The sequence below is a fragment of the Heptranchias perlo genome, chromosome 21 (genome assembly GCF_035084215.1).
Source record: "Heptranchias perlo isolate sHepPer1 chromosome 21, sHepPer1.hap1, whole genome shotgun sequence".
Lineage (NCBI taxonomy): Eukaryota > Metazoa > Chordata > Chondrichthyes > Hexanchiformes > Hexanchidae > Heptranchias > Heptranchias perlo.
This window is the reverse complement of record NC_090345.1, coordinates 44239428-44252684: the sequence shown is the minus strand read 5'-3', so window position 1 is coordinate 44252684 and position 13257 is coordinate 44239428. Positions and strand designations below refer to the sequence as shown.

Below are 13257 nucleotides of genomic sequence, written 5' to 3'. Positions count from 1 at the left end.
GTAGGTCAAGCCCCACTCCTAGGACTTGAGTGCATAATCAATACTGATACTTCAGTGCAGTACTGAGGGAGAGCTGCATTGTCAGAGGTGCAGCCTATTTGATGAGACGTTAAACCAAAGCTCCATCAGTTCAGGTGGAGCAGAGGCATTTCTGCTGGTGTCCTGACCAACGTCCATCCCTCAAGAACCACCACCAAAGAAAGCCGAGAAAGAACTTGCATTTATATAGCGCCTTTCACAATCTCATGACATCCCAAACACTTCACAGCTAATGAAGTACTTCTGAAGTATAGTCACTGTTGTAGGGAAAGGCAGCAGCCAAATTGCGCATAGCAAGATCCCGCAAACAGCAGTGAGATAAATGAGCAGATAATCTGCTTTAGTAGTTGAGGGATAAATGTTGGCCAGGACACTGGGAGAACTCCCCTGCTCTTCTTCGAATAGTACCATGTGATCTTTTACACCCACCTAAGAGGGCAGACAGAGCCTTTGTTTAACATCTCATCCGAAAGACGGATTAACTGGTCTTTTATCTAATTTGTTTGCAAAATTGGCTGCTGCATTCGCCCACATAACAACGACTACACTTCAGAAGTAATTAATTGGCTGGGAAACACTTCGGAAATTCCTGAGGATGTGAAATACGCTATATAAATGCAAGCTCTTCCTCCTAACTACAAGAGTGAAATCTGGTGAACTGTTAGACGACACGCAATGAAATTAAATGTTGAATGACAACAATGTCATTTAAACTAATCAAATATGGTACTTCAAATTGTATTAGGTGCTAATCGTGGGATAAACTGAAATGCACCAACAGTTCACACGGACAGTATATATACAGTCTATGCCCTTAAACTAACAAAGTCTTGGATATCACTACAGCATATTCATTATGCTCTGGTACTACCTCAGTACTTTTCTTTCTTCCTTCCCTGAAGTAATGTTTTTACTAAAAAAAACATAGTAACTTACCCTCAGGTAAAGAAAGCGAACTCGTTACTTTAAATGAGTAGTGAAAATAATACTTAAGAAAAAGGATGCTATCAAAGACTTTGAAAGGTACAAGTCTCTTTTAAAAGTGAGTTTGACTTTTAAAAGCACTTGTTCATCTTTCCAAATCAGTTATAATTGAAGGTTTGATTTTACAACATATATGTATTCCTAGAGACAAAATCGTACAAAATAACCCATCCTTGCAAGTTATTTGCTTAATTTGCAGCAAGCTGCTGTGAAGCCTTTCATACAACTTCCTTGGATATCACTTGACTTCTACTGACCTGCAAGGTTTTAATTGAATTGCTTACTATAAATAAACTGGGACACAATCTGCAACCCATGGAGGAGAACAGAAAATAAGAGGATTCAGTCATATGCCTCTGGTTTCAGGAGTTTGGATGCTTGCCCAAAATTGTAGATAAAAATATCAATGGTGAATTTGTGCCTAGGCTGCAGATAACCAAATGTGTGACACAAGTCTGCAGGAAATAAGAAGCCCTAAAGCAGATAACTGCTGGTAACTGCAGATCTTGATTTGATTATTAAAACAACTGACACTGATAGTTGCCGGTGGGTGCTGATGACTTTGAATGCAATCAACTTTATCAAACCTAAAATACCCCTCAAGCATTGCTCTGCCATGACCATTTACTGAGTGATGATGGGCGTCTAAGGTATATTTCTTGGGCCATACATACAACTGCACTAGACACAACAGATGACAATGACTTCATGTCCTTTTCATATATAGTTTAATATTTCACAGAGCTGGCTCTGAATATTGTAATATACATCAACAATAATAGTGTACAATTTTGCACAGCAGTATACAGTGGGTCCTCACTACAATACTATCTGAGATGTAGCATTCCACTTTTATAGATCCCATTTCACCTCATGTAAACATGTGAAATGTATCTCCAAGGGGAAACTAAAGTTTTAGATATAGTTTTTTCACTGTCAGTCATACTAAAATGTCTTGCGATACGCAATATCCCACACCAATCAAGTCCGAGAAATAAGCATTCTTAATGACTAGTGTGTCTGAAGTAATTGCTCTCACATAAAAACTCCTTAATTCCAGTCTTATTTTTAATTTTTTTCTTTTTTTTTAAGTTATTGTAGTGGATGTGGGACTGTGAACAAGGTACAGTGGGGACTGAGAGATGCTAGGAAGTAAACCAGAACTGAAAGAATAGTTAAATAAGGTGAAAAGGGGCAGTTGTGAGCCTGAACTGAAGATCATTGTGCCACCGTGGGAGTCATTGTACCGTACAATGTGAAATTAAGTTGATTGGTGCTAAAGCTGTTAGATAACTAAAGGCACTTATAAGTTTTTATCTTTAGTGTTAGTTAGGGTAACTTCATGTAACCCTCCCCCTTTTTACAGTTGATGGAGGGTGCTGGTCTCCACAGGCTCGGGTTCCACTATGTGTCCAGCATGCAAGAAGTTTGACTGTTTGTCCTTCTCTAGTGGACTTTCAGTACTGAGGCTCCACCAGTCTTCCTGATGAGGCCATTCTTCTAATTGAGGTCAAAATAAGGGGCATGGAATCTGTTTTTGAAACCTACCATAATTCACATATTAGCAGACCAGAGCCAGATTTGTTTCTGTAGGATCATATAACGAGAGTGCTTACCCATATTTACTCTGCTGATCTCAAAGTGACAGCAAACTCAAAGACCCATTCTTTCCTGCTATCGATTCCTTGCAGCTTCCACTGTTTGCATCCGGAGTTCAGCTGATGGTACAGAACCACACATCTACAGTTGGGTGCACTCCTGTAATATAACAGCGCGTGACATTTCAAACTAGGCAGCTAATGCAGTCTACCAAATTGACTCATTGTATATCGTGTGAAATGTACTTCAGTTTTTTTTTCAGCTCAACGTGTAGTCAGCAGCCACTTCTAATAAGGAATGATCTTTAACTCCTATGGGCAAAATCTTACAAAGTAACACAATCGTTGAGAGCAACAGTTCCACCTTGGAGTTTAGGTGACATTTCTAAGCCTCTGAAAGTTTACTATTGCTGTTTTACAATTTCAGGGGAGTCTCTTGATGCAATTACTTCCGTCTAACTTTAACTCCCTTTTTATATATAATTGAACCATTCCCAATGGATTCGACATAATGTTGAAATACGAGCATGTGACTTTAACCAGTTTGGCCAGAATATTCCCTGATGTTGAGGGAATGAACTACACTGGGAAGCAGAGAGGCCAGATGCAAAATGGCAACCAATGCTGAGTTCCACCAGCATGCACTATTTACCTGTCCCCTATCACATTCAGTCGGAAGTCTCCGGTAAAAATCCAGAAATGTTTTGCTGCCTGCAATTCATGCTACAAGGCAATCGAGTAGAATAAAGGGAGCTTTCATTTAAATCAACGCCTCTCTACTGTTCATTTTAAGTCAATTTTAGCAGATTTGCATGTCACAAACTTAATATTCAAGGGGAGTTTTACTTCAGATTTGTAAAACAAATTTTCTTTTCTTCTACTTTTAGTCCATTTTGAAAATTAATTTCAATGAGAAACATAATGGATTCTTAATTTTTTCCCTCATTTATATGTCGCACCTATCTGAACAAACATTTTGCATGAATTTATCGCTGAACTGTAAAATAAATTGTCTGTCATTTTGTCAACAATCTGTAGCGTTTGTTGTCCCTGTTTTTGTTTATAGGGTTTCCTCTGACCCACATTCAAGATATGGCAAATGAAACACTGTAAGTTATGCAGTCATGGTAGATTTCATGAGTCATCGGGGTAAATTTTAACATCAAATGGGGGATTTCTGGATGGGAAACCTGGAAGGATGGGTTTCCCGGATGTCCATACGATTTTGGCATCAGTTTTTTTTTCAGTAGGCTTCCCGCCCAACAGCCAGCCAGATTGACAGGCTGGCCGTCAGTTGGACAGGAGCGGATGCCAGCAGGTAAGTCTTAGATTGTGGGGGGTAGGCCGGAGATTGTGAGGGTCGGGGGGCGTGGTCAGCCGATCGCGTTCGTGGGATTGCGGCAGGTAATCTCGTTGGGCCTGGAGGAAACAATCCTGCTCCTCCTGATCCACAAGCAGTGCAATAAACGCACTTACTTGTTGATCCAGGCCTTCTCGCCTCCTCTTACGTGGCGTGAAGCAGAAGGCCCAGGAATCCCAGCCCCCAGGAGTTAAAAATAAAAATGCTGTTAAAATGCAGGCCTGTAGCCTCCTTAGAAGATTTTACTGACCGACCCACCTTATGAGAGCGGGTTGGTCGCCCACCCCTCGACCCGCCTCTGTTAAAACCGGAAGCGAGCAGGTTGGAGGCGAGTTGGGGTCGCATTTTACTTTTTTACAATTTTTACCTTCCCACCCGCCCCCAACCCACCCGCTCTTGGGGTTAAAATTTACCCCATAGTCTCTTGCATTTTGGATTTTTTTTTTAAAAAAGAAACATTTTGAAGCAGTATTAAAGAGACAGTATCGTTTTTTTCGGGGAGGGGGAATAGTTAGGTTTTAGTATCTGAAACTTTAAATCTGATTTTTGTGCAAGTTTAAAGTGAGTTAAAATGGGACACTTCTCACTGAAGCGCTCGCAGGTCACACATGGTGCAGAGCTTCCCCAACACTGCCCAGACAACATCCCTTACCCAGATCCTTAGATGCACACTTGCTATTGCACAGGAACATCATCTCAATCTCCCTCACTGTCCAGCATTATGGATTTTCTGAGCGAGCTTGCACAATTAGTGTTGAATTATGGGCAGTTGTGTTTGTGTGGACTCATGGTCACTGGAAAATGGATTGAGAGCCATGACTAGCATCAGGTCATCACGTCTGTCTAGGCAAGTGTTGAACACAGGTCACAAAGGTGAAGTTTGTTAACCTATTAAGCTATACTATGTCACCTTAACACATTTTTACCTGTGTTTTGTTCAAGATAACTGATTTCAGAAGTGAAACTTTGGAAGGGCATTTAAAAAGTGAAAAAGAAAGCTTCTTGCTTCTGATTGTATCTTTAGGTCATCAAAAATGATACTGACCCTTTAAAAACTAAGAGTTTTTATGTTGAAGCCTTGTTTTAAATGTATTTATTTTATTATATACATGACATATTTTATCCAGTTCATATAACATTTGATTAGCTTTGAGTGGCTTAAGAGTATGATTGTTATTATATGCTTTTAATCTTACAGAAAAGTATTTAACTAAAATGTACTCCCCAAAATAGTAGAAGGCTGAGATAGAATTGGTATCCAGAAGATGTATTAAAATATCCTTAACATGTAAAAAGTATTTTCTTCAAACTAAAATTAAATATTCATTTTCAAAACCAAAAATATAATCAAAACATTTGTTTTTATTAACGCTTGTACAGAGAATGAGACCCAAAGTAAATACTGCCTCCGGGAAACTAACTCATACCAGCATTGTGAAAATACCACATGAGGTAATGTAGCAAAGTTAGTTCTGGTACTACCAGGAGGAAGTGCATGACTAGATATTTATGTTTCAGTATTATTTTCTGCTCACATGCGGTATGCCACCAATTTTGCATGGAAGGAAATGTTATGCACTGCTGAAAGAAAAATGTGAATGATTTTAATGATAAAGTGAAGAACTGTGTATAAACATCCAAAATAACCTTTTGTAATCTTTTTCATTTTTCAGGTCTGATGTGGTGGTCCTGTGCTTCTCAATTGCTAACCCTAATTCCCTTAACCATGTAAGAACAATGTGGTTTCCTGAAATCAAGCACTTTTGTCCACGAACACCTGTTGTCTTAGTTGGCTGTCAGTTGGACTTGCGTTATGCTGATCTTGAGGCTGTAAATCGTGCACGACGGCCCTTAGCAAGGTACTATATGACATCCATGCAGTAAATAGTTTAATAAAAAGCATGTGTATCTCTGTACAAGTGCACATAGTTTAATTATAATCTTGATGTAATATTCTGGCACATACAAGTTGTTACACGTGCAAGTGAGTTTTGTTCCTTTATTTAGTCACTGGTGTATCGTCAACCATACTTTATAAAACTCTGGTTCCAATTGTTACTATATACCTAAATTTGAATCTTCCAAGTTGTCTATGGAAAGATTGTGGGCAGATTTTGACCGATTTTGGGAGGAAAGGATAATCTATCCACCTGCCTTTCTTTGCTGTGTCTTTCAACACAAACCTGTATTTCTGATGGCAGAAAAATATGATGCAGAATCAGAATACCAGCCAGATGGCCTGTGTGGGTGGTTTTTTGCCATTTGTAAGTTGGCAAAGGGCAGAGAATGTGTGTCTGTATTAAGTGCCAAAGGAACCCAAAGTTTTCCAATGTCTCACTGAAAATACCTGTTTGTGAACTATCAAGATTTATTCTGGGCACCAAACCCCAGCTATCAACTAATGAAACCCATTAAAAAGATGGGTGTACTGCTGCTGCAAAGAAAGCTAATGTTAGTGGAACACCTGAAGATTGTAGGAAGCGCAACAACTTACAACAAATGTCCAGGCCAAAAAAAGATTGAGTTTAATAACAATAGACTACTTTGAAAGACCCAGCCTTGGGCAAAGAGGGAAGAAAATGGCCCGTGCAGCACTGAAGGTGGCCCAACAATTGCATCCCGTAGAATAAGGAGCTGCCCCATGTGACACCTCTGATTCTGGTAAGTTTTTAATTTTATTTTTAATAGCTCTACCTCTATCACTTGACATGTTGCTGTTTTAACCATTATCAGTACATATTGTAAAACACGCATCCCAATAATGTATAATGCTAGTTAATGTCTAATAATCATTTAACTAGTTATTGAGTATTTTTCTTTTTTGTTCCTTTTCATTTTCCATATAGTCCATCAAGAATTCAACATCATTGTTTTTGCATTTCCACATATGAATCATCCATGTCTTCACCTTGGAGCAAGAGCAAGCCATTGTGATGTAGGAGCTGGTCTCTGCCCAACACGAGGATACTGGTGTAGCTAAGGGAGGCTTCAAAGCAGAAGATGTGCAACAACATCCTTGGAAAAAGACCCTCGCATGCAAGTATCCTCCACAGGGCCATAACAGATGAGACGGACTCGTCTGCCACAGTCCACAGACTGTGTCCCTGGATGTAACTTTCCCCTCCCAAGCCTCACTTTACAGGGGAATATGAGCCTTATACATCACAGGGTTGGTACACTTTTGGGATCATTCTGCACATGTCTTCAACCAAGTGCATAGGGATACAAGAATGCACAGGACTGGAAAAGACTATCATGGTACATCAAGCCAGTCTCATCATTCAAAAATTACCACATAATACTCTACCTCCCCTCAATTACATCTTTCACCATAAACCTTTCCAGCACCCTCTTAAGTTTATTAATACTACTGGCCTGTATGTTTCCCCTTCAGGCTTTTCCACAAAGGTAAGTACAGGGCATGATCGCCCATCTAGCTCATCCTTTCATAGAAACCTACAGTTCCCACATCAAAAGTATTCAACTGTCTCTTTAATGATTCCATATTTTGACACCACTTCTCTACTGGGAAGACCCCATTCCAGCTATAGATCACCTCTTGCATCGAAGTACTTCCTGACCTCAGTCCCGAGCTTGCCTTTTACCTGCTAGTACCTATGTCCCCTCGTTCTGCACTCGTGGTTTAACTGAAGTAGTGCTCCATAAGATTTTGCTCTCATCAGGTTCCTCTCGAGGCTAAAGAGTCCAAGCTTTTCGAGACTGTTCTTGTAACTCAGTTCTCTGACTCTAGGGATCAGTCTTGTGGAAAATCTCTGCACCTCCTCCAGGACTTGGTTGTTTCCCTTAGTATCATAGTAGGTACTGCACAGAAGGAGGCCATTCGTGCCTGTGCCTGTTTGAAAGAGCTATCTAATTATTCCCACTCCCCTGCTCTTTCCCCAAAGCCCCTGTAATTTTTATCCCTTCAAGTATTCATCCAATTCCCTTTTGAAAGTTATTATTGAATCTGTGTCCACCACCCTTTCAGGCAGTGCATTCCAGATCATAACAACTCACTGCATAAAAAAAATGTTTCCTTATTTCGCCTGTGGTTCTTTTGCCAATCACCGTAAATCTGTATCCTCTAGTTACTGACCCTTCTGCCACTGGAAACAGTTTTTCCTTATTCACGCAATCAAAACCGTTCATGACTTTGAACACCCGTATCAAATCTCCTCTTAACCTTCTCTGCTCTAAGGAGAACAACCCCAGCTTCTCCAGTCTCTCCGCATAACTGAAGTCCCTCATCCCTGGTACCATTCTAGTAAATCTCTGCATCCTCTCAAAGGCCTTGACATCCTTCGTAAAGTGTGGTACCCGGAATTGAACACAAAACTCCAGCTGAGATCTAACCTGTGTTTTTTAAAGGATTAGCATAACTTCCTTGCTTTTGTACTCTATGCCTCTATTAATAAAGCCCAGGATCCCATATATCCCATATACTTTTTTAACAGCCTTCTCAACTTGTCCTGTCACCTTCAAAGATTTGTGTACATACACTCCCCAGGTCTCGCTGTTCCTGCACTCCCTTTAAAATTGTACCATTTTAGTTTATATTGCCTGTCCTCATTCTTCCTACCAAAATGTATCACTTCACACTGTTCTGTGTTAAATTTCATCTGCCAGGTATCTGTCCACTTCACCAATATGTCTGTCCTCCTGGAGCCAGTTACTATCCTCCACATTGTTTACTACATTTCCGAGTTTTGTGTCATCTGCAGTCTTTGAAATTATGCCCTGTATACCAAGTCCAGGACATTAATATATATCAAAAAGAGCAGTGGTCTTAATACCGACCCCTGGGGAACACCACTGTATACTTCCCCCCCAGTCTGAAAAACAAAAGTTCACCACTACTCTCTGCTTTCTGTCCCTTAGCCAATTTTGTATCCACACTGCCACTGTCCCTTTAATCCCATGGGCTTTAATGTTGCTAACATGTCTCTTATGTGGTACCTTATCAAATGTCTTTTGAAAGTCCATATACAGAACATCAAGCGCACTACCCTCATCAGCCTTCTCTGATGCTTCATCAAAGAACTCAATCAAGTGAGTCAAACATGATTTTCCTTTAACAACTCCGTGCTGATTTTCATTTATTAGCCCATACTTTTCCAAGTGCCAATTAATTTTGTCCCGATCGTGGTCTATAAACGTTTCCCCACCACCGACGTTAAGCTGACTGGCCTGTAATTGCCCGGTTTAACCCTTTTTTGAGTAGGGGTGTAACATTTGCAATCCTTCAGTCCTCTGGCACCACTCACGTATCTAAGGAGGATTGGAAGATTGTGGCCAGAGCCTCCACAATTTCCACCCTTACTTCCCTCAGTAACCTAGGATGCATCCCATCTGCACCGGGTGACTTTTCTGCTTTGAGTACTGCCAACCTTTTAAGTATCTCTTCTCTATCTATTTTTATCGTCTTAAATATCACTACTACCTGCTTTACTGCTACAGTGGCAGCGTCCTCTTCACTATTGAAGATTGATGCGAAGTATTCATTTATTACCTCAGCCATACCCTTTGCCTCCACAAGATCTCCTTTTTTGTCCCTAATTAGCCCCACCCTTCCTTTGACTACCCTTTTACTATTTATATGTTTATAAAAGACTTTTGGGTTCCCTTTTATGTTGGCCACTAATCTATTCTCATATTCTCTCTTTGCCCCTCATTTCCTTTTTTAAATCTCCTCCTCTGTACTTTCTGTATTCAGTTTGGATCTCTACTGTATTATGAACCTTACATTTGTCATAAGCCTCCTTTTTCTGTTTCATTTTAATCTCTATATCTTTAGTCACCCAAGGAGCTCTAGCTTTGGATGCCCTTCCTTTCCCCCTGTGGAAATTGTCTACTCTGTACCCAAACCATCTCCTTGAAGGCCTCCCATTGTTCAATTACTGCTTTGTTCCACAATTTCTGATCCAATCCACCTGGGTAAGATCCCTTTTTAACTCACTGAAATTAGCCCTCCTCCAGTGAAGTATTTTTACGCTTGATTGTTCCTTGTCTTTTTCCATAACTATTCTAAACCTGATGATATTATGATCACTATTCCCTAAATGCTGCACTTGCCCCACTTCATTCCCCAGAACTAGATTCAGCACTGCTTCCTTCCTCGTTGGGATGGAAACACACTTATCAAGAAAGTTCTCTTGTACACATTTCAGGAATTCCTCCCCCTCTTTGCACTTTACACTGTTACTATCCAGTCTATATTGGCCCTTATGCCTTGGTCAGAACTCAATGCAGGATTCCATAGCAATGTACAGCTTCAGCATGGTGGCCTCAAACATGTATTCTACTGACTTGTTGCCGTAACCCTGCCTTCTGTTAGCTTCAATAATCTGCCTTTTTTTCTTTTCAGATGCTGTCAGATCTGTTAGCTTCAATAATTCCTGCTTTGCATTGTCTGGACAAGCTAGGGGCAGTTTTATGACATTGTACTTCCGGCAGGGAACGTCACTTGTATATCGGAAATTAGGCCATGTGCTGAGCACAATTTTCCAACATAACCCCCTGGCAGGTAAGGTGAGATTGGGTGCATAAAGTTTCAAAAATTCCCTGTTAAGTGTTGAGTCTATTGTTACTCCAAAATTCCTTTCAAGCTCCCCCTAATTAGTTTAACACCATTGACTGAGCAAGAACATCTCCCATTCTTTGTTGCAATGTGTAATATCTTGCAAATAAAAACAGATTATGCTGGAAATATACAGCAGATCTGACAGCATCTGAAAAGAAAAAAAGGCAGATTAATGTTTCAGGCATAGACTCTTCATCAGAATTGGAAACTAGAAGACAAGCGAGCACCTTTGTCAGACTGAACAAAATGAAGAGGAGGGGAGAGAATAACAGAGTGGCAGTTAATGGCTGTGTTGTCGCCCATCCGTGCCCATCTTTCCCGCAACTCCATGTTTGAATTCCTCTAATCAGGTTTCTGCCCCTGCCCCAGTACTGAAACGGCCCTTATCAAAATCACAAATGACATCTTGTGTGACTGTGACGATGGTAAACTATCCTTCTCGAACTGTCTGCAGCCTTTGACATGGTTGACCACAGCATCCTCCACCAACGTCTCCCCTCCATTGTCCAGCTGGGTGGGACTGCGCTCACCTGGTTCCATTCTTATCAGTCGTAGCCAGCGAATTACTTGCAGTGGCTTCTCTTCTCACTCCCGCACTGTTACCTCTGGAGTCCCCCAGGATCTATCCTTGGCCCCCTCCTAATTCTCATCTACATGCTGCCCCTCGGCGACATCATCCGAAAACACGTCAGATTCCACGTGTACGCTGACGACACTCCACTCTACGTCACAACTACCTCCCTCGACCCCTCCACTGTCTCTCGTTTGTCACGTTGCTTGTCCGACATCCAGTACTAGATGAGCAAAAATTTCCTCCAACTAAATATTGGGAAGACCGAAGCCATTGTCTTTGGTCCCCGCTGCAAACTCCGTTCCCTAGCCACCAACTCCATCTCTCTCCGAGGCTGAACCAGACCGGTTCGCAACCTTGGCGTCCTTTTTGACCCTGAGATCAGCTTCCGACCACATAACCGCTCCATCATCAAGACCGCCTACTTCCACCTCCGTAACGTCGCATGCCTCTGCCCCTGCCTCAGCTCATCTGCTGCTGAAACCTTCATTCATGTCTTTGTTACCTCCAGTCTGGACTATTCCAGTGATCATCTGGCTGGCCTCCCATCTTCCACCCTCCATAAACTTGAGCTTATTCAAAACTCTGCTGCCTGCATCCTAACTTGCACCAAGCCCCGTTCTCCCATCACCCCTGTGCTCACTGACCTACATTGGCACCCAGACTGGGAAAGCTTTGATTTTAAAATTCTCATCCTTGTTTTCAAATCCCTCCATGGCCTCGCCCCTCCCTATCTCTGTAACCTCCTCCAGCCCTACAACCCTCCGAGATCTCTGTGTTGCTCCAATTCTTGCCTCTTGGGCATCCCTGGTTTTAATTGCTCCACCATTGCCTTCAGCTGCCTAGGCCCTGAGCTCTGGAATTTCCTCCCTAAATCTCTCCACCTCTCTACCTCTCTCGTAGAATAGAATCATAGAATCGTTACAGCACAGAAGAAGGCAGTTTGGACGATCGTGCCTGTGCCAGCTTTTTGTAAGAGCAACCCAGTTAGTCTCATTCCCCCGCTTTTTCCCTGTAGCCCTGCAAATTTTTTCTCTGCAAATATTTATCCAGTTCCTTTTTGAAAGCCACGATTGAATCTGCTTCCACCATCCTTTCAGGCTGCACATTCCAGATCATAACTACTCACCGCGTAAAGTTTTTCCTCATGTTGCCTTTGGCTCTTCTGCCAATCACCTTAAATCTGTGTCCTCTGGTTCTCGACCCTTCCACCAATGGGAACAGTTTCTCTTTATTTACCTTATCTAAACCCGTCATGATTTTGAACACTCCTATCAAATCTCCTCTTAACCTTCTCTGCTCTAAGGAGAACAACCCCAGCTTCTCCAGTCTGTCCACGTAACTGAAGTCTCTCATCCCTGGAACCATTCTAGTAAATCTTTTCTGCACCCTCTCTAAGGCTTTCACATCCTTCTTAAAATTCGGTGCCCAGAATTGGACACACTGCTTCAGTTGTGGCCAAACCAGTGTTTTATAAAGGTTCAACATAACTTCCTTGCTTTTGTACTCTATGCCTCTATTTATAAAGCCCAGGATCCTGTATGGTTTTTTAACCACTTTCTCAACGTGTCCTGCCACCTTCAAAGATTCGTGCACGTATACCCCCAGGTCTCTCTGTTCCTGCACCCCCTTTAGAATTATACCATTTTGTTTATATTGCCTCTCCTCGATCTTCCTGCCAAAATGTATCACTTTGCACTTCTCTGCGTTAAATTTAATTTGCCATGTGTCCACCCATTCCATCAGCCTGTCTATGTCCTCTTGAAGTCTATTACTATCCTCCTCACTGTTTATTACACTTCCAAGTTTTGTGTCATCTGCAGATTTTGAAATTGTGCTCTGTAAACCGAAGTCCAAGTCATTAATATATATCAAAAAGAGCAGTGGTCCTAGTACCAAACCCTGGGGAACACCACTGTATACCTTCCTCCAGTCCAAAAAACAACCATTAACCACTACTCTCTGTTTCCTGTCACTTAGCCAATTTCGTATCCATGCTGCCACTGCCCCTTTTATTCCACGGGCTTCAATTTTGCTGAGCACTTTATCAAACGCCTTTTGAAAGTCCATACATATAACATCAACCGCATTGCCCTCATCAACCCTCTCTGTTACCTCATCAAAA

The 13257-nt window shown here is 41.5% G+C and overlaps 1 protein-coding gene across 6 annotated transcripts in view; it reads left to right on the top strand.

Annotated features, from left to right (window-relative positions):
• Positions 1–13257, top strand: part of rhobtb1 (Rho related BTB domain containing 1) — a 67424-nt gene that overhangs the window by 33737 nt on the left and 20430 nt on the right. For 4 of the 6 annotated variants that reach the window (XM_068002599.1, XM_068002598.1, XM_068002600.1 and 1 more), the window contains exon 4: positions 5655–5840. In XM_068002599.1, the coding sequence (XP_067858700.1) occupies positions 5655–5840 (186 nt within the window). Of the gene's footprint in view, positions 1–3687; positions 3731–5361; positions 5434–5654; positions 5841–13257 lie in introns of those variants that run through there. The other 2 variants (XM_068002603.1, XM_068002604.1) reach the window with 2 other exon arrangements.